Source organism: Stylophora pistillata, chromosome 4, assembly GCF_964205215.1.
Source record: "Stylophora pistillata chromosome 4, jaStyPist1.2, whole genome shotgun sequence".
NCBI classification, from domain to species: domain Eukaryota; kingdom Metazoa; phylum Cnidaria; class Anthozoa; order Scleractinia; family Pocilloporidae; genus Stylophora; species Stylophora pistillata.
In genome coordinates this window covers 24,102,954-24,130,437 of record NC_142522.1, presented here as the reverse complement: position 1 = coordinate 24,130,437, position 27,484 = coordinate 24,102,954, and the positions used below count along the sequence as shown (strand labels likewise).

Here is a 27,484-nt window from a genome sequence, read left to right as displayed (position 1 = left end):
AACATCGAATTAAACCCAACAAGAGGGGAAGGTTAACGGACAGTTAGACGACACCATACGATTATTCTTAGTTTCATCTTGAATGGGTCCGCCTTAAGAGACCGTCCAATACAGATGGAAGACAATACTGACAAGCCGTTAGGACCGCTAGGACTCAGTGCAAGCGCTGCCGCTTAATACGAGTGGCCGCTTTAAATTACAGTAAATAGTGCAGAGTTTCGGAACTTTAAAAACTGATCGTTTAGCCTGACAGGGTAACCGCTTAATACGGTACCGCTTAGTATAACGATACCGCTTAATACGGTTACGTAATACGCTTAACGATACCGCTTAATACGGTACCGCTTAGTATAGGCTCAAGGATAAAATAGAGCAAGGTCAGGTGCGTAGCATGGTCATTTTTTTAAGTACGAACAAGTACATATGATCTAGAAACCTAAGTAAACTGAGCGAAAAATACTGCGTTCTTTATTTCTTGTTTCAAATAGTTGTGAGAATACAAGCAAAGAACAAAGCGTCTTGCCCTTATTTTGAGCAAACTTGGCGCAAACACAACATTGTTTTGAAATTTTTCTGGTCACTTCAAGTACGCACGTGCGTATATGCGTAGAGGACGCTACGCGCCTGGAGATTAAAACGTTAGTTTACTCCGGATTTACTATGGTGAATTTACTGCAGTTACCTTATAAATTTAAGTGTTTGTATTATGATTAAATAAGAAATTATCTTGATAGTAATAAGGGAGTGTACAGGTATTAATTTCGTTGTCTCAGAAAGAATTCTCACATGACACAAAGACTTTCCTTCATGCAAAAAAAGCTAGTACAAGCCAATGATTTCAGTTCTGTTCAATCTTCGGTTCAAGGCTCGACTACTGTCACATTTGAAACGCCACCTTTGAATTGTTCCCACCAGTGCATCAAGCCGACTTTGGTAATGTGGCAGTTTGCATACTGTTCTGCAATATCACTCGCTGACAAGACCCTGCTCCAAAGATTAACGTCTGTCACCTCACCCGGTCCAAAACTATTTTTGCTTTGGAAGCCCCCTCCAACTGTATCTTGATCTTGTCCAATAACAACTGTTCCGCCAGCTGGAACCAGGTGGTTTTCGTTCAAGTCTGTTCCATTGCTTCGAAGTCGTCCATCCAGATAAAGCTGCCAGGCGCCTTTTGTGCTTTTCCAGGTAACACAGATGTGATGCCGCATGGTGTCACTTATTCCAGCTCCGGTAACACTTGGAAAATGATCATAGACAAAGGTACGTTAAAAATTCTTATAATCTCCAAAGACTTAGTTTTCCTATACTAATTGCAGATAATTGATTAAAAGCTTAAGTGATAAGACAGTTCATTCTATGGCTGAAATACTACCAAGAGACTTAGACACTACCAAGAGAATTTCCAATAGATGTACCGCCATGCTGCAAGCTGACTTGGACAACTCCATAACTTGGTGTGACGACAACGGTATGTCTTTCAGCACAAAGAAATGTAAAGTCCTACACATGTCAAAGAGAACCTCGCGCCAAAGAGAGAAGCATACATACCATTTAGACGGCCAGACCTTGGACTCACCTCCTGACACCAAGGATTTAGGCGTGACTGTCACTACTCCACTATCATGGACGACGCACGTCGAAGAGATATGTGCCAAGTGTAACAAAGTTTTTGGTCTTGTAAAGCGTGTATGCGGTAGCGACATTGTTAACCTATCAACTAAGAAAATGATGTACACTGCGTTAGTTCGCCCAATCTTCGAGTACGTATCCTCTGTATGGTCTCCTTACACAGCAAAGCATCGTAGGCTAATCGAAAATATACAACGACGGGCTACTAAATTTATACTAAACCACCCAGATAGGAAAACCACCTACACTGCGATACTGAAAACCCTTAGACAAGGTTTACACTAGAGGAGAGTTTTCTGGATTCATAAATGTTTCCGGATTCATCAATTTTGGAGTATTCGGATTCGTAGGCGTTTACACTGAAAGGATATTCGGATTCCTGACCGTTTACACACAACGACAACTCCGGGAACATTCGAAATGGAATGGTTACTAAACCCAGTGTTGTTTCGTCGTTCGATCGACAAAGTGAAAATTACTCCCTCAAAAAAGGCTAGAGTAGATCCAGATGCCACTGAGGCAAATTTGAGTTGGACAGATGCCAAGCAGTCGACGTCGTCGTAGGCGATTAAGTGTGGCTGACGTTAAACTTCCTTGCAATAATAATTTGCGTTTCTTCAGAACTATTGCGGTACACATGATATAATTTATCGCCTGAACCTGCAACAAGATTAGGCAACCGGAGACCGCCAGCAATGTTAGCACCAGATCTATTTTGGTTTCACCGCAAACTCAAAAGATTGCAGGTGGAAATAATATCCGGATTCGAGAAAAAAAGCGTTTACACGACAAAACTTTCCGAATACAAAAGTTATCGGATTCAAAGTTCCCACTTTAAATTCCGGATTCAAAATCTCCGGAGACACGACCAAACCGGGACGTTTTTATTTTGGATTCGTCCACTTTCGTGTAAACGGCAGAATGAATCCGGTACTAAAACGTTTCGGATTCATCACGAATCCGAAACAATTTCCTCTAGTGTAAACCTAGTCTTAGCCTACTGCCGCTTGAATTCAGAAGAGAAGTCCATGATCTGGTCATTTTATACAAAATTAGGTCAGGTGTCATGAACGCTGGCTTTGACCATCTTCTGCTTCCTGCTAACCATACATACGCAACCCGACGTCATCATCCTGCAAACATCCGCCCTTTATTTACTCACACTCAGCGGTATTTTACAAACTCTTTCTTTCCTCGCACAATTAAATTATGGAACGATTTACCGAGCAACATTAAGCAAGCGAGCTCCTTATATAACTTTAAAGCCTTAGTTAAGCGGTTTTATACAGAAAAGCTCACGCTTTATACTCCGCCCTAACTAAGTGTCGCAGTCGGTCGGCAAATTATTTTATTCTATAGACAAAGTACATAAGTGCATATGTAACCTATATTTTTCTATTCTTTGTATTTTGTAAGGGTACAAATGTCAATTGGGGCTCGCCCTGTATTTTTCTCCTGCCATTATATTTTTGTTTATTTATTGCGTGTCTCTGTTCATGTATTTACTTGTAAATTGTATTTTTCAGTGGCAAATCTCAATAAACTAAACTAAACAAGCAAGGCAAATTTAATATACCCAGGGTCCCTCTCCAAATGTTATCATCATAGCGACATCATCGCCATAGTTTTTGTCATTACTATCGTTGTTGTTTTTACTACTCATCATTATAATTGCGATTATCATTGCTTCGTAGTGCGAAGAAAAAGGTTTCAAATTGTTTTCCGATGATGGTCGAGTCCTTTTATCCAATCCCATTGACCTTATTGAGAGAGCATAATAACTATTATAATAAAGTTCGGATATAACGCACTTTTTCATTGGTTGAAAGGGCGTGCTTGATCAGAATCTAGAGCATAAAGCTGAGCGAAAGCTGTTACGCCATCTGCCAATTTGTTCTATGGCTAGCTTTTTCACGTTCATTGAAAGCGACACTTCGGAATAAGCTAGCCGACAAGTGACAACAGAAGAACCAAATAAAGGTTTTTCAACATGCCAAGCGCCGTAATTTGCATTATTGTAGCGTGCACAGAGACGAAAATCCTCAGAAAGAAAACGAAAAGGACTGTCCGAGTTTTCAAGGTTTTCACGCGCAGTTGGATTGTAAACTTACGTACGGTAAGAAAAATTAACACAGCTAACACTCGTATAGCATATACAGTTTAGTGTTAAAAAAAAAAAAATAGAACAAGACAGGAATGATGAAACTTGAAAATATATCCAAACTGGCATAACTGTTGAAATTCCAAACAAATCACGACGATGTCAGACCGCGACTACAACCATGCTGAGGTCCATCGCGGTTATCTTATCGTGGCGGTATCTGGTCATCGCGCGCAGTGAAGCAAAACCTCAGAAATTACATCGGCCGCCCTTCGATTGAACTTAACTAATAACTTGCTCTGATATCCTTCCCGATGCGTTGAGTGGAAGGCCACATCAATGACAGCCGAGTTTACTGCGCTGTCATTCCGAGAAATCTACTTGTTCCTGTGAATTCACTCAAAAAGTGAGAAGAGACACTCGACTATGTATCATCTTTCTGCCTAAACTTCTTTCGTGCTCTGGCCGCTTTCTGCATGCTTTACAACAGAACAGATCTAGAGCACAGGCTTCTCTCTTCATTAACTAGAAGTGCTTGATATCCTTGAAAATTATACTTGTTTTTTTCTTTCTTAATATTCCTGTTAGCAGAGCACCCCTGTCTCCTACATACGCAACGCAAAATGACGTTGACTCTTTTCTAATTTCTATAAAATCTATAATCGTATTTGTGCATGATCCTCGCAGTAAAGAGCACTATTTAAGCAAGAATGAAATTCAGACCTGAAAAAATTCAGGCCTGTACGGGATTCGAACCACTGACCTCTGCGATACTAGTGCAGAGCTCTACCAATTGAGCTAATAAGCCAACTGGGAGCAGGTCATCAAATTATATAATTCGACATAAACCCGTAAGATGATAAATCAAACACAACGAATATATAAAATTCCTATATCTGAACTGTGGTTATAGAAACGTATTTGTGCACGATCCTGGCAGTAAAGAGCACTATTTTTGCCATAGTGAAAATCAGACCTGAAAAAGTTCAGGCCTGTACGAGATTCGCACCGTATCGGGAGCAGATCATCAAGTTCATTCGACATAAACCCCTAAATAACCCCAGTTAGCTTGTTAGCTCAATTGGTAGAGTGCTGCACTAGTATCGTAGAGGTCAGTGGTTCGAATCACGTACAGGCCTGAATTTTTTCTTCCCTGTACGGGATACGAATCGCACTGGGGGCAGGTCTTCAAGTTAATTCGCAGATCATCAACTTAATTCGACATAAACCCCTAAGTAACCCCAGTTGGCTTGTTAGCTCAATTGGAAGAGCGCTGCACTAGTATCGCAGAGGTCAGTGGTTCGAATCCCGTACAGGCCTAAATTTTTTTCAGGTCTGATTTTCACTATTGCCTAAATATTGCCCTTTACAGCGAGGATCGTGCACAAACACGTTTCTATAACCGCAGTTCAGATACATGAATTTCATGTATTCGTTGTGTTTAAAATCTATAATAGTAATTTTGCCACAATTCTCTGGCATTTCCTGAGCATTTTCTTCATCCGCGCTTGCTATTTCATTTCACCATGATGAGGGACTACTATATGCCAAGGTAGCCCTAAGGCAAATCCGAACGCTATAATAACTCCTTAATTGGTCAATATTTTGCCAAGGGGACTGTTTCCAAGGAAATGGCATGGTCATAAGTCATGTTTTTTTGTCCGTGAAAGGCGGCCAGATAGACAAGTTTGGTCCGAGTGCCGTATAAAAAAAAAAACAACAGCAACTTACTGCCAAACTTATTTCCTCGAGCCGCACTGAAGGCCCTCCGTCATTTTCAGTTGTACGGACCTCGCTGTACTTGTTACGTACTGCCACGACCTCAGGTCGATATGCTTTAGCAATGCCCTCTCACTCGGTTAGTAGAAAGTTAGTATTTTCCCTTCCTTTTATATTTCCACATAAATTGCTTCAATACAATGCCAATCGCCCCAAAAAACGTCTACCAATATACGGCGGAGCGCCGGTATTTTTTCAATACCTTCTTGTTTTGTTTCACACATCACTTACCTTTTTATCCCATTCACAATGATCCTAATTATCGAACTTGGACTCAAAGAAAAAACAATACCATTTCCATAAGGACTAGAAGCTTCTGCGTAGCTGTAGAAGCACGGGTAATCATTTGTATTTGTATCCTTCCTTTTAACAAATGGGCACAAGGTAAATTCCGAGAGAATAAAAGAAATGGCGTTTTCTTTCTTGGCGTAACTTTCGGTGGAAAGCTGTTCAAAAATTATTCGGTAAGCTGTGAAAAAAACAGACAAAAAACAAAATATCGAGGTGACCAGAAATCCTGTTTGATGCGTTTTCTAAGGAAGGTTTTACGACTAAGGTCTAGGATTGAGCACCCTATATTGTTTTTCAACCATTGATCTAATTGATAATACAAGAAACTAGATTATAAATAATTAACAAGCAAATATCAAGACATCCTTAGTACCTGGCCTGGTCAATACTCTTACCCCTGCTCACCATAGAGCCTCCAGTAGCTCAGTGGTTAGAGCATCCGACTAGATCACGGAGGGTCGTGGGTTCAAGTCCCATCTGGGGCTCGGATTTTTCTATTACACTAAAATTGTTTCATCTTTACATGCTCCCTTTGGAGGTTGGTTGGCCGCATCTTGATATGCTCTAATGTGACAGCATGATGCTGTTAGTGAGCTTCATAGGCGCTGACCAATACTTGGTTGTGTAGCCGCGCGATGCGGTTCCAGTCCAGGTCCACAAATTGACCCTTGCTCACCATAGAGTCTCCAGTAGCTCAGTGGTTAGAGCATCCGACTAGATCACGGAGGGTCGTGGGTTCAAGTCCCATCTGGGGCCCGGATTTTTCTATTGCACTAAAATTGTTTCATCTTTACATGCTCACTCTGGAGGTTGGTTGGCCGCATCTTGATATGCTTTAATGTGACAGCGCGATGCTGTTAGTGAGTTTCACAGGCGCTGACCAATACTTGGCTGTGTAGCCGCGCGATTCAAGTCCCATCTGGGGCTCGGATTTTTCTATTACACTAAAATACTCTTATCGACCACGATATTCGTCATCAGTGGTCAAAATGTTGTGTGCACCTCGTGAGTCTACAACAAATTTAATTTTGACCACTGTGATGACGAATACCGCTGTCGATAATATCAAAGTAAACACGATAATTTACATTCACATCTGGAAAACCTCCTTTGGGAACAAGTTCAGTAGCCCTTAGGAAAAACAATTATATCACGCTACAAGGTGCAAAGATCGCTAGTTCATAATGCCATGTGTTTAATTACTCAGCCTGCATATTTCATTACGACAACCTAAATTCTAAAGAGAGATTGATGCACACGTAAGATTGTAATTGCATTTTAACGCAATTTTAGGCCAAAGGAAATATTGGCTATCCAACACAATGTACTTCACTGCACTTAAGCTAAGTTTCGTGCCGTCGGCAATTTTTACGTATACTTTACATTGGCCCCTGGGTGACCCTTAAATGTTCTATAAATGCTATCCTAGTATGGTGTAATTACTATTCTTTCTAAAAACAGTTTTAAAGCACCTTTTTTATTATTATTACTAAGGTCTGTGATGACCCTTAACTATTCTGTCTATAAAGGCTGTCATAATATGCTGTAATTTGTATTCTTCATCAAAATTAATGCAAGTTAATCATTGTCAAGTCATGTACGCACTGACTCTGATCGTAACTTAACCAAGGACACTAGATGGCCCTTATCTGTTCTGTAAGCGCTATCATAGTATGCTGTATTTAGCATTCTTTCTCAAAACAATTTTATTGCACCTGTTTTAGTATTAAGTAAAGGGGAGAATTGATAAATATTAACTGCACTGAGAGCTGCGGTGTTTTACATATTAGGGAACTTAAGCAGTCACGACGGCAACGCCACGGAAGACGTCGATTAAAAAATGAGTTTCTACTTTTAGTTAGAATTTCGAAAATGGCTGCATGTGTTTACCGTCTCATAGGGCGCCAGACCTCAGACTCAACATAACGCGTAAAAGTAACGTTGATTTCCAAATGTAAATCAAAATAATTTGCCGCTGCGGTTTCGGTTCGCAGATGACGCAAATTTTTGGTGATTTCACGTTGTTGTTTTGCAAAGGACGGCTAAGAAATATATAAAGTTTTAAAACGCACGTGCTGGGCTGTTGTTCTGCCAACTAGATCTATTAATTTTCCACGTTCTCGTTGCCGTCGCCGTCGTGTTTTGCTAAAATTCCCTATTGTTTAAACTGCTGCGCCAGAGATTTCCACAAGAAGAGGTTCTTCGGCTCTTTCCAAGATTGGAGCTTCTACTTTCCCTTTTATCCTTAGTATTTTGTTTGGAATCAGATTTGCATTGGGGTTTGGTGACACGGGTGAGTGGAATTCAAAGCTTAGGTCTAGTTTCGGAACTTTTAGCGATACACGAGGTAACTGGTCTCCATACAGATATACTAACCCCGCCTTGGTGAAAAGACTTTAACAATTGTCCAAACCAGAAAATACCGCTATTAAATGTTTGGGTAGGTGGAGATTAAACAGAATTCACTCTCATCTCTATGTTTTTGGTGGACCAAGTCTTAGCATCCCGATCAAGACTGAGTAAGGGACTTTAGGGATGAAACTGACTTCATTGCAGATCGGCTTTAGTCACCCAGTTATTAAGTATAAAGTTCAATATCAACTTAGCCCAGCACTGAGACAGTCTAGTCTCCAAAACAAATTTTAAACACTTCTCTTTTTATTTCAGTGGGCCAATTCTTAGCACCCCAGATCAAGACTAAGGAACAAACTATGTGGTTATAAAGCTGACTCAATTTCTCCTATACACAGTTCATGATCCACTTAGCCCAGCAAGACAGTCCAGTTTCCAAAACAGCTTTAACTCTTAAGGTTTTCTCTTTGATTTTAAGTGGACCAAGTCTTTCTATCCCGGATCAAGGCTAATAAGGAGACTTAATCAGCCAACTTTATTGAGATTGAGGGGCAGTTATCGGTCACCCATCTCTTGGTGGGGAACAGTGGACAGACAGACCCCCATTTTTTTTGCCTTCCAAGGTTGATATTTTTCTACTGCTTCTTTCACAAAGTGGTCAGATATACCTGCAAAATAAAGATAAATGAATAGAAAGTAATTGAAAGTAATGTTTGTCTTTGTATATTTATTATGTATATCTTTCCATTTGCTGGGTGGTCTGTCTGAGCATGGGGTCTTTGACTCTTTTACGGACTATCCCTATGGCATTTCTTTTTTTCTTTCTTTTGTTTACAATGTTGCCATTAATTTTTTAAATAAATAAATAAAACGCGTTGAGGTGCTTTGGACTCTTGACAGTCACCTACATCACATAAGTGCATGCTCCTCTAAAAAACCCAAGAACTGAACTTCCATGTGGTCACTTAGGGTCACTTGTGTCATTAAAAAATGTAGCTTTGATAAAAAAGCTTGTATCGCGCTTTCATTAAATTTGAAGGAATTGTTATGAGCCAAAGTGGTTATGAAAAGTGATTGACATAAATCATCACAAGTAAAGATAAGTATTAATCGTAATGATAATGAGGTGCAGAATCATGTTTTCGCAGATATCACACACATGGAATAACTATAGGTCGGACCAAAATATCGCAATATTTCTGACAATACCTTAAGCTTGCACATCAACAAAAAGCAAAACTCATATGTTTAGAAATAAAATTCTTGATAAATGATGCCTACAGTTATGTGGAGATATAATGGCCCAACTGTTAACACTCTCGACTCTGGGTTGAGAGGTTCAGGTTCAAGACCTAGCTTAGTTAACGTGTCGTGTTCCTGGTCAAGGCAGTTTAATCTTACAGTGCCTTTCTAGACCCAGGAGTATACGTCTACAGAGACAACCTGTCAGGGGCAGCTGACAAAATGCTTGGGGAGTAACCTGCAATTGACAAGCATCCGATCCAGGAGAGTAACAATGCTTCTAGTTGCTTCATGCTACAGAAATTAGGATAAGCCGCCACTGGATGGGCCACCTGCCTTGAGTGCAGACTTAACCCACTTACCAATCTTGCAGACATGACTTTCAAAAGACACACATACTGCCACCTAATGCTTATACATTATTGTACTCTAGTTATATATAACTTTTAAAAAGATTTATCCTTGAGGTTGGGGTTTTCAAGATTGAGATTTAGAGATTTTTTCTTTGTATGAATTGAACTGAAAACCTAGAGATGCAATATCTAAACTTTATGTTACAACATCCAAGAATATCAAGAAAACAGAATCGAGTAATGATACATGGCTTAACCATAGTTCAGCCCACAAAGCTAAAAATTTAGAGAAAATCTACACTGACTTTAAGGCTGATGTTTCACATCTGACAAATCCACTGTTCATGAAATGTATTTTAAGTATCATGAATAACTGTTCACAAGAAATACAAAAACAAAAAAAACAAATGCCCAATTCTGCGTAATGTACAGAGTGCAGACCTAATAAAATTCTGACTTAATTCTAATCAAAGAGATTAAATTTTAGAATTGAACAATATATATTATCCAATGGAATTTTTGGTTGCTCACTAACAATAGTTTTGAGAGTGTTTGGCTAAAGTATAGGAAACCTTGTTCCCTTTTAATTGTCCGTTTTGTTTATACATCTTTTATGAAGAAGGGAGGCATTGGGATTTTGGGTTATGTGAGTTTGCCTACTTGTTAAACTGGTTTTTCTGTTTTTGGCATTATGGTTTTAGCATTTATTTTTTGGTTTTCCTCAAAACTAGTAACAGATTTTCGAATTTGATATCCAGTGTAGTTTTAATGGTTTTTCCTAGGTTCCAATCTGAGTGGCATTATCTGCCTATACTGGTCTCAAATATGTGCAATACATCTGTTTGCTGCACTTGCCACCCCTGTATCCGATCGATTACGATTTTGTTAACTGGGATATGAAAATTCACCAGTTTTGACCATTTTGCATGCAGTTCCTCAGTTTTAATAGAATTTTTGTGCAGTTTTGCTGTTTTGGACGACTTTTTTTATGCTATAATTTACAGCTGAGTATAAAGCTGAAACTAAAATTTTCTTTGGACTTTTTCAGCCACTTGCACTTGGAGACACAGTAAGTCAAGAATATGATTATTTATCAAAGTTTTCATTCAGTATGAACAATGTTTAACTTACTCCAGGCATGATCTGAAGGGGTTTTGCTAAAAGCAGGCCCGCGGCCCGGCGGACCGACGGCCTGGCGGCCCGGTGGCCCAGTCCTGATTTTCCACAGTTTTTTTGTCCAGCGGTAAATCCACGCGGTAAATCCACACAGATCTGCATCGGGTTTGGGCGTACAAAATGGACGACAGTGAATTTGAATTCGTTTTACCATTTAATCATTTAAATCCTTGTTTTTATTTGTTGCATGTTGAATGACCATAAGTCCTTCTGTATTGATGCATGTATGAAGGATTTTACCAAGTACCTACCCTTTGGGCTGCCAGGCCGCTGGGCTGTCGCGGGCCGCGGGCCGTGGACCGTTGGCCGTGGGCCGCTGGCCGCGGGTCTGCTTTTAGCAAAACCCTGATCTGAAGTAGTGTGTAGTAAATATATTTAGAAAGTACAGGAAATTAAAGAAACCGTATGCCTTAAATCCAAGTTACAAGAACAACTTTTTTCACCACAAGGCAAACACCGTGTTAGAGACTGAGATTGAAAATATCTCTCCCCTCTCCCTCCAGGATAGTTTCTCTCAGCTTTATGTCCGCTTCTAAGCTGAAGTGTTTTCTTCAAATAATGCCTTAACAAATGATTTCAGCTCAAAACGAATTAAAAAATGTGTTCAGACCCATCTAAAAGATTGTGCAAGGTACTCCCACGCACGATTGACAATAACTCAAATGTTCACAAAAGCATCACCTCCTACGATTGAGAAGTCTGTGTTGCAAATTCAGCTCCTTCAAAAGGGGAAAGTATTTGAACATCCTGTGAAACTTTAAAAACTGTGCGTATAGAATATCAGAATAAACCGGAAATATTTGAACATCCCGTGAAACTTTAAAAACTGTGCGTATAGAATATCAGAATAAACCGGAAATATTGCAGGCTTGCTTCACAACGAAAGGTAATAACAGGAAGCAGAGATAAAATGATTCAATATGCCCGTAGAGCAGTGCTCACCTTAGTATTGGACGTGATACGACTGTCTCACGTTGTCTTCGTTTTAGAGTTTTCCAGCCGCTTTTAAGTCACATTCTCCATATAAACACCAAGAAACAGCAGATGACATACACTGGAAGGCACGAGATCTCTAAACTGCCATTTTTGCTCATGCTGTGGCATCAGAATAAGCAGTCCATTCCGTATACTTTTGTCTAGATGCCAATGTTTTTCGTTTGTGACGCAAATTACGTCATGCAGCACGCGCAAAGGCACGCACACACGCGTGTAGACCTGTCTTTGGGTACTGAGAGGCAGTCTGTGACTAATTCTTATGTAACTTCTATAGTTGTAGAGTATTGCACTGAAAAAAGCAGTATGGTATAAAATGCAGTAGGGTCGATGAACAGCTCCTGTCCATGCCAAAATTGTGACCAAAGGTCTTGGTTAGGACAGAATTTCTACACTGGTCAACTGACAGGCCGCTGACAGGGCAGGAAATGAGTAGAATAGGTACACGCATTAAATAAGCATCAATATTTTAAAGCAAATTTCGCTGGTTCGTCCGCTCTACTTACCTAGCGCAAAGGATTGAGACTGAAGGTCTACAAACGAAAAAGCTCGGACCCTGACCACGTCAAACTTTTCTTTTGCCTTTCTTCTTCTTTTTATTTCCTTTCATTTTTCCTTTCATTTTTCCTTTCAATTTACATTCTTCTTCAAAGGATATATTAGATATGTTCAGGGTAAAACACACATATGAGAGCATTTGGCGACGAAGCGTTTACGTTCAAATCGATAACAAGTTTGTAACGTTATTGCCACGCAATCGCTTGTTGTCATGTGACTCGAGTTAGCCAATCAAGTTAGTCTTACCTCGTGCTAGGATTGGCTTGCACTGTAAGTTGTTCGTTCTATTAAACGATTCCAACTACCTTGTGATAGTTTATTTGACTGGAATCCCAACAAAGGTCACCTTCAGCCTCACTCTGAATCAAAGGCTTGGCAACTGTAAAACAACAGATTTCCTTTGAGACTACGGCTTTGTTTTTTATTGGTATGAGGTTATACGGAAACCTTTCCTGGATGTACTTAGAAAGTCCTGGAAATTAAAGAAACTCTCTGCCTTAAATAAAAGACTGAGGTAGAGACTGTCACGGTGCTGCGAGCTCAGCTCCTTTGGTGGAGAGAAGTATTCAGACATCGCTTGAAACATTAAAAACTGTGCCCATAGAATAACAGAATATAACGGAAATATTGCAGGCTTGCTTGCTTCGCAACGAAAAGTAATAGGAAGCAGAGACAAAATGATTCATTATGCCATAGTTAATAGAGGGGACTGGTTATGAAGGCCGGCATACATCAGAGAGCTAGGTTATTGTTCGAGTTTATCGAAGCCAACCAAGCGTGACCATGCACACACATTCAAGATGGCGGGGAGCTAGAGGACTTGTGTACGTGGTTTGATCTGTTTCTAAAGCGTCATGATGTAGTTATGTCCACCGGGACAGTTTATTTAAGTATCTAAACTCGAAATTACAATGCCTGGCGACAACTGTGCCGTGTTTGGTTGCGGTACATGTCGTAGAACGAAAGGAATCGGCATATTTAAGTTGCCCCCGCTGCGAAATGCCGAGTATGAAAAATGGCGCAAAGAGTGGCTAAATCAGTTGACCAAACCAAGAATTATCGACAAAGAATTCCAAAGTCAAATCGATAAAGGAAATTTCAATTTACATGTGAGAAGCATTTCGATCCAAAGGATATCGAAACGTGTAAGTAAGTATTCGAGTAAAATATCAATCAAATGGTACCAGGAGAAGATCAAGAGATAAGTCTTAGTCCAATGACTATATTTGATGGATGATTTTTGTGCTCACTCTATTGTATTAGCTAAACTATACTTGTTACCATTTCAATTAGCTGAAAGTAATTATAAACCGTGACAAGTATTTATTCGATTCCAGAGAGATGAGGAACATGGGTTTCATGCATAGTCAGTAACAGCTTTTAAATGTAATGATACGTAAAATGTTAATTTTGTATAACATCAATAACAATGTTTCTTGGGAAAAGTATAAGCCAGGTAACTTTTAATGCTCATTAAAATCCTCTGAGTCAATCAATACAATTTTAGCAATATGGTGAAAAGTCATTAAAATTTATATTGGACTAGGACTGCCTGTCATTTTCAGATTCTTTAATTACAAGCTCTGCTTATTTCCTTACGTAGCACTTTGGATTTCAACTGCTTTGCTTGTACCTTATGCTTCTGTATGATATCCTTTGCGAAAGAAAAGGAGCGGACTCTTACATACAGTTGAATGATGTTATGTAAGTAAGTAAGTGAACTTTATTTAGCCAGGGTGGCCCATTCAGCAACGAAGCTGATATCCAGAGGGGCCCTCGAGTAAAAAAATTACAATAGTTAAGAATACAAGACATCTTGGTAGCTGAAAATACAGGATAAAATTTAAAAATACAAAAAGTATTTATAAGTAAAGGTATAAGCAAACATGCAATAGTTTACAAGAATATAGTGTCGATAAAATTTTAAAATTTGTAGGTATTAATTAAAACTTTGAAGGAAGAAAGTGACTCGGCGTTTTGAATACAACGAGGTAAAAGGTTAAAAAGAGCTGAGCCCGAATACCTTAAAGTTCGTTTTGCAAGGCTTAGTTTCGGTTTGGGCAGATGCAAATGTAGTACATCTTTGGCAACAGTGCTTTCTGCTGTAAGTTCAGCATCAGACAAAATTAAATGATATGCAGAGACTACATCTATGTCATGGGTAGATCTTGATATAATGTCAGTACAATCAAGCTTTCTTATGTCAGCCTTTGAAGTTATATCCCTAAAATAGTGCTCAGCTCTTTCAAAAATTGTTTGGGTATTCTTTGTTATTGTCCATAAGCCTCCACGATTTAAAGATGAAGTTAGCCTCTGGCTATCTGAAACAGCCTGGTCATCTGACTTTCCAGCCTTAAGAACTGAGATTGCTTGCTCAATTTCCGGTGATTTTTTACTATTTGCCAGTTTGTTATGAAGTTTATGTAGAACATATCCTCCCATGTACTGTAGTCCAGCTTCTTCTTCAGCTGAGAGTTTAGTTAATGGTGCACAAGTACAAATACTAGAGTCTTTGGCTTTCTCCCTGCTGCCAGCCAATATAAAATCTGCCACTTTGGTAGATAGCAATGTCGCTGCATCCCTAGACAACCCCTCAAAATAAATTACTGCATTTGAGACTACTGCAGAGTAGAAGGAAGTATAGAATCGTTCCGCGTTGCCAGACTTGACCAAGCGACCATACATGTTTTTTATTTCGCTTATACCTCCATTTGCTGGATTTGTTTGGTAGGTATTTATTTCCTCTCTAATCGAACTTGGATACAATTTCTTTCCACTATTTTGGCTTTTGCTTTGTGGATGATTTCACAATAAATCTCGAAGGTGAACTGCTCTGTTTCCCTTGGCTTTTCGGACGAATCTGCACTATTTTGGTCTTTGTGCTTCGCTGTTTTGTGTCGCTTTAACCCACTCTTGCTTTTGCACTTCTTGGAACACAGTTCGCATACTAAGTCATCGAATTCGACCTATTACAAATAGATATGATATTAAAAAGATTACAGAATACCCGACATAAAAGCACGATAAACAGTTGAACTCGATCTTGTCAAACATACCGAAATGGTAATAGCAAAACACTTGTTTTCTCTCGCTTTTTAAACTGATCAGGAAGGTTATAATACTTACATCGTCAGCAGCTTCTGTAAAGTATTCATCTAGCTCTTCTTCTTCTTCTAAAATGTCTAAAATGGCATCAAAATCGTCTCCGAAAATAAAAAGTTCACTACTATCCGCCATGTTGCCTTGTAGTGCAAATCAAGGATGTGCACGTTCGCGTGACGTCACGGTACGTTTCAACCTCAGGAGCCGAACAATAGGCCGGCCCTTTCATGTATGCCGGCCTTCATAACCAGTCCCCTCTATTAACTATGATTATGCCCGTAGAGCAGTGCTCACCTTAGTATTCGACATGATACGACTGTCTCACCTTGTCTTCATTTTAGAGTTTTCCAGCCGCTTTTATGTCACATTCTCCATGTAAGCACCATCGAACAGCAGACTGATAACATGCACGGGAAGGAGAGAGATCTCTAAACTGCCATTTCTGCTCCTGCTGTTGTGACAAGTTGCGTGACTTTTTTATAATGCTCTATTGTGATTCTGTCAATCAGCTTTTGTATGCGTCATTGTCCGGGCATGTGCGGGGACCTTGTGTCATTCGATGAGCAGCACGTAGTTCGGTCGTCCTGGCGCAGTGTGATTTTTTTAATAAAACCGTTTAGACCTCTATTTCCCGTTTCTTACAGCTGTGGTATCAGAATAGGCAGTTCATTCCGTATTCACCTTAAAATGGCAGCCATATTGTGTTTCCGTTCTGGATGCAAGTGTTGTTCGTTTGTGACGCAAATTACGTCATGCACACGCGCATAGACACGCACACACGCGTGTATAACTGTCCACAAGTTGAAAGCCTTCGATTCTGGGAGGCGGTCTGTGAATGCATGTGCCAAATGTTACATAGTTGTAGAGTGTTGCACTAAAAAAGCAATGAGGTATAAAATACAGATGGGTTTATGAACAGCTCCTGTCGATGCCAAAATTGCGACAAAAGGACTTGGTTAGAACAGAATTTGTGCACAGGTCAATTGACAGGCCGCTGATAGGGAAGGAAATCAGTAGAATGGGTACGTGAGTTAAATAGGCACCAAATGTATCTTTAAACAAATTTCGCCGGTTCATACGCTTTGCGTACTTGGTGAAAAAGATAAGGTCTATAAAGTTCGAACCCTGGCCACATCAAACTTTTCTTGTCTTTCGTCTTTTCTTTTCCTCTCTTTTTTTCCTTTTTTTTTGCTTTCAATTTACATTCTTCTTCAAAGGATATGTTAGATATGTTCAGGCTAAAACGCACATGTAAGCACATTTGACGATATCGATGTATCTTTTACGTTCAAATCGAACAACAAGACGAAATCCAGAAGCGAGATCCTGAACACTGAAACATCGAACTAAACCCGACAAAGGGGAAGGTTAACGGAGTTACACGACACCAGAAGATTATTCTCAGTTTTATTTTTGAAGGGGGTCCGCTTTAAGAGACCGTTCAGGACAGATGGAAGAAAATACAGAGAGGCCGTTGGGACTGCTGAGACTCAGTGAATAAGTGTGAGCGCAGCCGCTTAATAGGGGTGACCGCTTTTTTACAGCAAATGGCCCAAAGAATTTCGGGACTTCAAAAACTGACCGCTTAGCCTGTCAGGGTTACTGCTTAATACGATGCCGCTTAATCAGTGTTAATATAGGCTCAACGATAACATAGACGTAGTTAAAACGTTAGTTTGTTCCAGATTTACTTATGATGAGTTTACTGCAGTTACCTTATAGATTCAAGTGTTTGCATTGTGATTAGATAAAAAAAATTATCTTGAGAGTAAAAAAGAAGTGGACACGTGTTAATGTTGTTGTCTCATAAAGAACATGAATTCTCACATGACACAAAGACTTCGCTTTGTGCAAAACGTGCTACCAGTCAATGATTACAGTTCTGCTCAATGTTTTGTTCAAGCCTCGACCACTATCACATTTTGAAACGCCATCTTTGAATTGTTCCCACCAGTGCATTAGGCTGACCTTGGTGATGTAGCAGTTTGCATACTGTTCAGCAATATCACTCGCTGACAAGACCCTGCTCCAAAGGTTAACTTCTGTCACCCCACCCGGTCCAAAACTATTTTTGCTTTGGAAGTCCCCTCCAACTCTATCTTGTTCTTGTCCGATAACAACTGTTCCGCCGGCTGGAATCTGGTGATTTTCCTTCACCGGCCCGTTCCATTGCTCCGGAGTTGTCCATCCAGATAAAGCTACCAGGGGCCTTTTGTGCTTTTCCAGGTAACACAGATGCGATAACACATTGTGTCACTCATCTTAGCTCTGGTGTCTACCTCACTTGGAAAATGATCATAGACAAATGTACGTTAAAAACTCTCATATCTTCCAAAGACTTAAGACTGTTTTCACGGAAATGGTCATAAGCCATGCGTTTTTGTTCATGAAAGGCGGCAAGATAAATAAGTGGGGACCGAGTGTCATATAAAAAAACTACTTTGGTAGTGCTACTTTGGTAGTAAAAACTACTTTGGTGGTAAACTACTTTGGTACTTACTCGAGCCGCACTGAGGAATGTTGGCCCTCGCTGCACTCGGTCCGTACTGCCACGACCTCAGGTCGATGTTCTCCAGTACGACCCTCTCGCTCGGTAAGTAAAAAGTTAGTATTTTCCCTTCCCTTCATAGTTCCACATAAATTGCTTCAATACAAAGCCAATCGCCTCAAAAAAACCTCTAATAATGTTCAGCGGAGCGCCGGTATTTTCTCAACACGTTCTTGTTTTGTTTCACACATCACTTACCTCGCATCCACAATGATTTTAATTCTCGAGCTCCATCTTGGATTATTCAACCGAACAGAAATACCATTTCTATGAGTACTAAAAGCTTCTGCGTAGCTGTAGAGGCACTGGTCACTCTCTGTATTTGTATCCTTCCTTTTAACAAAAAAGCTCACAGTAAATTTCGAGAGATTTGAAGAAATAACGTTTTCCTTCTTGGCGTAACTTTTGGTGGAAAGCTGTTCAAAAGTTATCCTATAAACTGTGAAAAAAAAAAATTGAATATTGAGGTGACCCGAAATCCTGGTTACCTCAAGGATTGAGTACCCTATATTTTTTTTTCAACCGTTGACATAATTGATAATACAAGAAACTAGATTTAAAACAATTCACAAGCAAATATCAGTAAATCTTTATGATTTAACGTGGTCTGTATTCTTATCAACAACGATATTCGTCATCACAGTGGTCAACATGTAGTGTGCGACTTGTGCGTCTCCAACAAAGTTAACTTTGACCACTGTGATGACGAATATCGTTGTCGATAAGAGTAAAAGGACCGCGTTAAATGCGACGAAATGCGAGATACCAAAATCCTCAACTTGTTGCGCAACATCAGTATTATAGCAATGCAAGTTTTGGGTCGATGTTTCGCGTTTTTCACCTTGCATCTTGTCGCGGGACAAAATTTTTTTCTTTTTGCATATAATTTTAAAAATAGACTGAGTTGTTTTCAAGAAGCACCTGCTAAGTCTGATTGCGAAAAGCGTATCTATTGCAAAAACACCAAAACCTGTTGCTAAAATTGAGACATTCATACATCGGATTATAAATCTGTTTCACGTCTCTACAAACCTGTTGAACAAGGCAGGCCTTCAATCACTTCACAATGTGTCCCGTAAAATCCCGGCGTACAGCTACAGTTATATCCGTTTACTCCTGTGCAAGTTCCACTGTTTTTGCAGGGATGGCTGTCACAAGTAACTTTTAGGGAGTTTAAGATTGCGTTAAGAATTGTCAGTAATGTTCTGTTATACGTTCTACGCAATTAACGGCGGTTAACATGAAGAGACTTCAGAAATAATTGGACACTTATATTAAAGACGTGGGACTGATATGACTGATATGACGATGGGCAGTCATTTTGCCGCTGTACCAGCCATGTATACAACGGTCGTTTCTCCAAATATGCATATACAATCTGAATTTTTTAATTTGTTAACTTAAAAAAAAGATGTAATGTTCTTGAGATATTTTTCAAATTAAAAGTTAGCCATACACGTATACATAATTATTTATCATGACCCGTTCGGCCCCGCTCGCGCAATCTCATAGGAAAACTTAGTGAAAGTTGACGCGTGCAAGGCCGAGCGGGTTGACTTGAGCCGGTGTGGAAAAGGCCGTTCGGCCCTGCTGCCCTCGCGTTGCTTTCTTATAAAACCTTAAAGGATAACAGAAATGAGAAAAAAGTCGCATTCTTCAAGGATTTGGGAGTCTCTTGCTCTGACTTGAAAAATTAAAAGAAAAGTTTTATTTGAAGATTTTTATTGTGTGTTCGTGTGGCTGCATGTGCCGGTCTATTGCATCCTATTTATGTGCAAATTATCAACACTTTGTGGTCATATGATAAAATGCTGATTGACTGAGTTTGGTCGAGCCGGATGGGAAAATATTTGGCTCTCGGTCATGCGGCACGGACAAATCGACTTCGCTGCGCTCAATCCGTACATCATGACCTCGATCCAAATCCTTTCCCGTCCAACCCTCCCATCACTCAATAACTACATAATATTTATAGTCTTGAACTTTTTCCATTCCTGTCAGTTTTCTATTACATTTTTTTCTTAACACGCTCTGTTTCATTTTGTTTCGTTTGTGTCTGTCCCGTTAAAGTGTTGGTTTTATTTTTAGTTCCAAGTCTCGGAGAACAAATATTTTGCCATTTTCCTTGACTAACATTACATCACCATCTCTATTCCGCTGTTCTAAGTTGCCTCTTACCCAGATCAGTACAAGTTTCTCCGGTCCAAGGGGGCTTGCACTCACATGAATAACATTGTTTTTTCTCGTCCTACACACACCTCCATTATTACAACTGTTGGTTGTTGGACAGCCCTAAAAAGAAGTAATAACAGACAGTGTGTCGTGAAAACTTGATCAGAACACGAATATGAAAGTACCTTGAAATTATTCCAAAGTAAAGCTTCACCTGTCGCCGCAAATTATGATTCAGTTTTAAAAGCAGATTCCTTTGAAAAAATAAAAGGTCTTCGAGTCCTACACCATGTGTTGCCTTTCGTTCAAAGGATATCTTGTCATACGGAAAAGATGCTACTTTGATGACTGAATATCAGGCGATAAGATCATGGATTTTCTCATATTTGTCATATGGTAGCGTTACAAGACTACTTGAACAGAGTTAATAGAGTTAATTCCTCTCTTAACTCTGGCTTGAAACATACTTTGGCAAGAATGACAAAGCAAGTCGATGTCTTCTTTCTTCGACTAATGCTTAAAGTAAAAAGGCACAGCCAGCGTGTAGCGATAATCCAAAATCTCTCACTCAACTGGCAAAGAGTGAAGTTTACTCCAGCAGCATGATTTCCTCTCTCATGATAGTCCTTCACAATAAGTTTCGTCACCCATTGTCCACGAGACAGAATGACTGGAAATCTGGTATCATATGGAAGAAAACCTGCGAACTTTAATCGACCATCACTGCGGATAACTCCATCGTCGTCGATGCACGGGTTAAGCTTTATCAACTGGCTTTTCTTTGGTATCGGCTTCCCTCAGCTAAAAGAGGGTTTAATCGTCACAAAAAGCCTTGCTTTGTGCCAAACGCACTATTTCTCCTTCAACATCCTTTATTTCTTCGGGCAACAGTTCCATACTTTCATTCCTGTTGTCTCTGTTGCGCATGTTTTGCAGTACTCTTCTCACTCTCGCGTGTACTCGAACCAAATGTGTCCAACTGGAAAATCGTTTCGGCTCTAGTCTCCACTCTTTTAGCGTGTTGCTCTGTTTCGGTGCGGTTCCTTTCTGAAGACTACACGTCATAAGGGTTGCATAGGCATTCATGTCTTCTTTCCTCTTCGAATATCTCGTCTCTGGCATTTCACTCGGTATGTCCGGGACTTTCATCTTCTCTTCCACCAACGCTCTCCAGATTCATCCTCCGTACATTCCTCCAACAAGTCGATTACTAGTAAGCAAGCTGCCGCCCTCTTTCGTCGTGATAAATTCATACTTTAACAAGTTTGTTTGTCTCACGCGAAGCCATGTTAGTGTTCACATTTTACGCGGAAAGGGCCTGGAACTAACTGCTCGCGCGACTTTGCTCACGCGACTTTGCTCGCGCGACGTTGCTCGCGCGACTTTGCTCGCGCGACGTTGCTCGCGCGACTCTGCTCGCGCGACTCTGCTCGCGCGACTCTGCTCGCGCGACTCTGCTCGCGCGACTCTGCTCGCGCGACTCTGCTCGCGCGACTCTGCTCGCGCGACTCTGCTCGCGCGACTCTGCTCGCGCGACTCTGCTCGCGCGACTCTGCTCGCGCGACTTTGCTCGCGCGACTTTGCTCGCGCGACTCTGCTCGCGCGACTTTGCTCGCGCGACTTTGCTCGCGCGACTTTGCTCGCGCGACTCTGCTCGCGCGACTCTGCTCGCGCGACTCTGCTCGCGCGACTCTGCTCGCGCGACTCTGCTCGCGCGACTTTGCTCGCGCGACTTTGCTCGCGCGACTTTGCTCGCGCGACTTTGCTCGCGCGACTTTGCTCGCGCGACTTTGCTCGCGCGACTTTGCTCGCGCGACTTTGCTCGCGCGACTGCCGGTGAACTATCATCAACTATCACGAACTTTATTGGCCGTTTGACCACGCGAGGGATAGTTGGTGAGAGTTGATGACAGTTTGAAGAGAATCAGCTATCATCGACTATCATGCGCCGTTTGACCAAGGCCTAATTAAGATTTCTTTTGCCTCCTCGTATTCGGGGGCGGTGACTACAAGACCACTGATGGATTCCAAAGCACAATCTTGCTATTTTCAAATGTACTGTCTCCGTTGACTCGTCTACGAGACTTGTAAAAAGGGCCAAAAAATCTTCAAACTTTCTCTTGTCACCATTGAACGTCGGAACTGTTAACGGCTTCAAATATATCAGTCCCGGTCGTCGTGGCTGCCGTGACTTTCGTTGAGCTGATCTTCTCGGGCCGATTGCTCGTAGCGATCCACTGTGTTCTCGCTTAATGGCCAGTTCATATATTCGGTTTTGGACGCGCGGACTTTAATCGTATTTTGACCCGCTTCAATCGTTCTTTTTACTTCTCTTTCGATCGTTTCGGACTCTTCAAATGCTTCTTTTTTTGCAGCGTCTTCTTCGAATTCCACATAGAACGCAGTCAGTTCCTCTAAATCTCTTGTACGTTCTCTAGAGCTGCCCACAGCTGTTCAATCACACTTTCTATGTCCGTTATTTCTGAAGCATAGTTTTCCAACTCATGTCTGAGTTTTGTCAATTTCGTCTTTGCGTTACGTTTTCTTTTCTATCAACAGAACGTCCTTTTGCTTCTGTTTGTCGACTCCACTCGGTCCAGTTTTGTCATTTTTCTCGGCAACTTCAACAAATTCGCAATTCTTGGACTCACCGGAAGTCATAGCACTCAACTCCAAAACTCAACTCGCAAACGAAACCTCAAACAAAATTACAGCTCATACCTTGCTCCTAACCGTGGTCGCCAAAGATGTTCCGAAGCGAAACGGAAAACTCAAACAGACACTTTAATTCCAACATGGTAAACTGTAAACTTACGGTATACAACAACGACCGCTAAACAAACCGCCAATCGATAAACTAAAAAACTTTCAAACTCTTCTCTATAAAAATTGCACACGTCAAAATAGCTGTTATTACAGTTGAGCCCACGGTACAGCGGTATTAGTTACAGAGTGCGCGAAAGCGAGGTTTTCGGGTCAAATGGAATCACCTCAACAAACACTCGTGTGACAATTTTACCTGTGGAGTGTTTTTTTCGTTTGTGATTGCAGAGCTGGTAGTTCATCCGGCCTAATTCTGTTGTGAAAATCATGGTGGGGCACTGCATCGCTTATGGATGTGTTAACAGAAGTAATAAGCCAGAATGTTCAAAATTGTAGTGGCATTCTTTACCTATAAACAATGCTAAGCTTCTTCGAACCTGGTTGCTTAGAATGAAGAGAAAAGACCCTCCTGTGTCGAAACATTCTTACCTCTACAGTCAGCATTTTTCTGAAGATTGTTTTAAGCATTGTGTGGGAGGAAAACGATATATGAAAAGTGGATCTGTTCCTACAAGATTCAGTTTTTCACCGGAGGAACATAAAGCGGGAAGGTGTTTGCAAGAGGCGAAATTATGGACCTTTTCCTGCTGGGCATGGACTGCAGCAGGCACAGGTGATCTCACCAGCTTGCTCTCCTGAATTGATCATGGTAACATTGAGCTTATACTTCAAATTCTTTTTCATCTCTGGCAGACATTCACCTTCTACATGGATCACGTCTCCATTTTCACTCGTGCCAACTTAGATATTTTGTACCTGACCATGTCTGAATAGTCCAAAAGCCTTACTATTCAAATTTTTATAGTCTTTATTGCCTTCAATATCTCCCGATTTTCTCTCAATAAAGTAATTCATCGTGTTCTCAATTGTGAACGGTGGAAATTCAGCACTCTGGATGGGACACCAGTTTGCAGCTTGTGGAAACTCGAACGGAGTGTTCGGAGAACTCGTGCTGGACGAGGAAACATTTTGAGTCAGATGCTAAGTGTTTCCAACTTTCGGTGAAATTGTTTTCCCATCCATTTTTTATGTAACTTACAATTTTTATGTAACTTACAAAAAGGTTCGCGTGATTTGCTTACGGTATTATTAAACTACGTAATCCCAAAGCACGCGTACGTGAGTCGCGCGCGCAAATTAACACTTGGATCATACGTCAGCGTGCGTTCATCGAGATATGAAGCGCGCGAGAAGTTTGTAGAGCACGAAAGATGCGTAAAGCCCTGGTCAAACGGCGCATGATGGTCGATGATAGTTGATGATAGTCGATGATGGTTGAAGCGCGCGCTTTCGTTTGACCACCAACTATCATGCACTATCATCGACTATCACCAACTATCATTCATTTTGAGCTTGTTCAAATTCTTCATGATAGTCGATGATAGTTTTTCTCGTTTGACCACCCGTATGATAGTTCATGATAGTTTTTGGTCAGTTGTTTTCCCCGAAAATCGGCGGACTCGTTTAAAATGGTCACCAAAAGCTCCTTGCGAGGCTCAGCTTTAGCTTCACAAATTCGTTTTTATACCCAAGATAATAATAATGAGAAAGAAAATATTGAAAACCAAGAATCTGGAGAAAGTGTCAACTCGCAGGAATTCGAAGAGACACCGCCGAATAAACACCGTTTCACTAAACGTTCAACGGCGAGATGGAGTAATGACCTGATATTACGTCTAATAGACGTACATTCCTCCAACAAATCAATTACTATAAGCAAGCTGCCACCCTCTTTCGTCGTAAATTCATACTTCAACAGGTTTGTTTGTCTCACGCGAAGCCATGTTACTGGTTACATCCTACGCGGAAAGAGCCTGGAACTAGCTGCTCGCGTGACTTTGCGCGCGCGACTGCCGGTAAACTATCATCAACTATCACAAACTTTTTTGGCCGTTTGACAATGCGAATGATAGTTGGTGATAGTTGATTGAGGAGTAGCTTGAAGAGAATCAACTATCATCGACTATCATGCGCCGTTTAACCAAGGCTTAAGAGTTGTTCAAGGCGTAGCCGAGAGCAACTCTAGCTTCTTTAGTTTATGTATAAAGGGCAGAAATTCCCTCTCCTTAGCTTCAATGCGTTGTTTATTTTGTTTCGGAAAAGTTTTTCGCCATGCTTAAATGATCTGGAATAGCAGGGATAAATAAGATCTTGTCTCAGATTGGTCAAAAGCTGACAGGTGAATTCATGCGTGGAAATGAAGTTAGAGTTCCGAAACGAGATGAAACCGTTGATTGTTTGTTTTCCCTTTCTATGGGTTCTTTCTCGGGCAAAAAGAAAAAGTAGGCAGATCTTCATTGGCTTGTTCGCTTGTTGCCATGTCTAGTTTAACTTTTTTGCGGAATTCTTTCCCGTTTTTTTTAATGAAAAATGCTTCAGTCACTCGTGAGAAAAAAATTTTTTCGCGAGGCATTTGTTTGCTGACGTCGCCAGCGTGCACAATGGAAAATTGAAGCACGCTCGTGCTATTGAATTTGATTGCACGAATTTACAAGCTATGTTATAAAGTTCTTTAACGTCTTCTTAACAGATATAAAAAGTTACTTCTCGATCAAGATTGCAATGATTTACTCAAATAATATTTCACTCACGGTAAGCCGTCATTTTCAGAAATACAGAAAGGACGGAAATGGACCAATAATCCCGCAATGCATCCTGGTTAAGCGTCACCTGATGCCCCTGCTTGGTGTGTTGCAGAGCTCCCGCTTTTGTGTCTTTCACGCTTATATGGCGTTTGAAAACAATGATCATAAAACGGAGGGAAAATATTTTGAAGGCCTTAGCCTTTTTAGTGGCCGTTTATATATCTTTTCAGCTAAGACTTAAATGGAGTACTCGTTCCTCCTTTTCTGACATCGCTCACGAAGAAGTAGAAGTCGCAGAATATATGCAGTGGATACAACAGCAAGAACCGAAAATAAATCAACTAAACCCAACCACGGAATCTTCATCGGGCTTTACAACGACTTCTACCCCAAAAATTAAGCACAAGACATTTCTTATAACCAGGAGATCTTGTACGCAACATTACGATCTTCTGTTGATTATCTCATCCGCTCCAGGTAATTTCGAAAGAAGGAACAACATTCGTAAGACATGGGCATTCGAAAGATCCGCAAAACCAAGATGGACGTCAGTTTTTCTAGTCGCTGAAACACGGGATGAAGGAGTGTCGAACTTGCTGTTGGAGGAAGACGAAGCTCTTAAAGACCTTGTGCGAGCTAGCTATTATGACTACTATTACAATCAAACCCACAAGATCAAAATGGGCTTCGAATGGGCAGTAAGATATTGTAATTTCTCGTTTCTTTTGAAGTTGGATGACGATGTCTTCGTGCATATTCCAAGAGTTCTCTCCTTCTTATGCGCACCCACCACGCCGAAAAAAAAGCTTTACGCTGGCAACCATTACAAGAACAATCACGTCGCTCGAGTAGGAAAATGGAAGGTGTCTTACGAAGAATATAATGAAACAACGTATCCGGATTTTTGCCCAGGGTTTGGATATATATTATCTCACGATGTTGTAATTGCATTTGTTGACACGTTCTCTTCCTTTCCGTACTTTAGATTAGACGATGTTTACGTTGGCATGCTAGCGAGTAAGAACGGATTGAACATCACAAACAATGTAGGTTTTGAAGTATGGCATCCACCTCAATATGTTTGTATTCCAACAAATGATACTTTAGTCAGGCATGATGTAGGAGAAGAGTGCCAAATGAAAATGTTTAATTTAGCCATTTTCCCTGAGTATTTAAATGGCTTAGCTCACACCGCTTAACTTACAATGATCATGCTGCAAACCTACCTCTAATTGTCTATTTAAATTACTACACATTAGCAGGATAAACCACCTTCTGCACAGAAAGTCTCATATTGTTGATGAACGCTTTCGTTTTTAGCAAGCTATTTTATTGCTCAACTGTATGGGCTAACACTTCTCAAGGCAATGTAAAGAAACTCCAACTCGTACAGAATTTTGCTGTGCGTATCGTGTTGGGTCTTAGGAAATATGACCACATCTCAGAAGGCATAAGATCCCTTAACTGGCTTACTGTTAAAGATAGACTCCTTCTTAAAGTCCTGGGGTAGACCATTGAGAGTTGACTCGACGAGACAAATTTACATACGTATGAGGATCGTGCATCATACGTATCTAATACCACAGTTCAAAATATATGAACTTCATATATACATTGTATCAGACAAATTTACGCTACCCACTTCTCCGAAGCGACTAAATCAGCGTATAATTTTCCCTTGGGGTACGCCGGTGACAATTTATTTGTCGTGTGCAAATATGCGCTACCTACTCTTCCAAAATAGCTAAATTGTGATGCCAAAAATTTTTTTCCGATTAGT

The 27,484-nt window shown here is 40.6% G+C and overlaps 2 protein-coding genes, 1 non-coding gene and 1 pseudogene across 3 annotated transcripts; 2 read left to right on the top strand and 2 right to left on the bottom strand.

Moving 5' to 3' along the window:
* Positions 1-860: 860 nt before the first annotated feature.
* Positions 861-21,445, bottom strand: LOC148732973 (uncharacterized; annotated as a pseudogene).
* Trnas-aga (transfer RNA serine (anticodon AGA)) lies at positions 6,212-6,285 on the top strand. The gene has a single exon. It is a non-coding gene; the product is annotated as a tRNA-Ser (tRNA).
* On the bottom strand, positions 15,210-15,843 carry LOC111331701 (uncharacterized). The gene is made up of 2 exons (XM_022936864.2): positions 15,601-15,843; positions 15,210-15,440 (listed from the first exon to the last, which is right to left on the bottom strand). The coding sequence occupies exons 1-2, from the start codon at positions 15,709-15,711 to the stop codon at positions 15,210-15,212; spliced, it is 342 nt and encodes a 113-aa protein (XP_022792599.2). The 5' UTR covers positions 15,712-15,843.
* Positions 21,446-25,845: 4,400 nt separating the features above from the next.
* Positions 25,846-27,099, top strand: LOC148732972 (beta-1,3-galactosyltransferase 5-like). Its single transcript, XM_088756764.1, has one exon. The coding sequence runs from the start codon at positions 25,863-25,865 to the stop codon at positions 26,901-26,903; it is 1,041 nt and encodes a 346-aa protein (XP_088612890.1). The 5' UTR covers positions 25,846-25,862; the 3' UTR covers positions 26,904-27,099.
* The last annotated feature ends 385 nt before the right edge of the window (positions 27,100-27,484 follow it).

What these genes read in the sequence shown, in the direction of transcription:
- LOC148732972 (XM_088756764.1), top strand. Translation starts at nt 25,863, where the DNA reads ATGATCATAAAACGGAGGGAAAATATTTTGAAGGCCTTAGCCTTTTTA.
- LOC111331701 (XM_022936864.2), bottom strand. Translation starts at nt 15,711, where the DNA reads ATGGCGGATAGTAGTGAACTTTTTATTTTCGGAGACGATTTTGATGCC. An exon ending in TTACAGAAGCTGCTGACGAT is followed by an intron (nt 15,441 to 15,600) that starts GTAAGTATTATA and finishes TATTTGTAATAG; the next exon opens with GTCGAATTCGATGACTTAGT.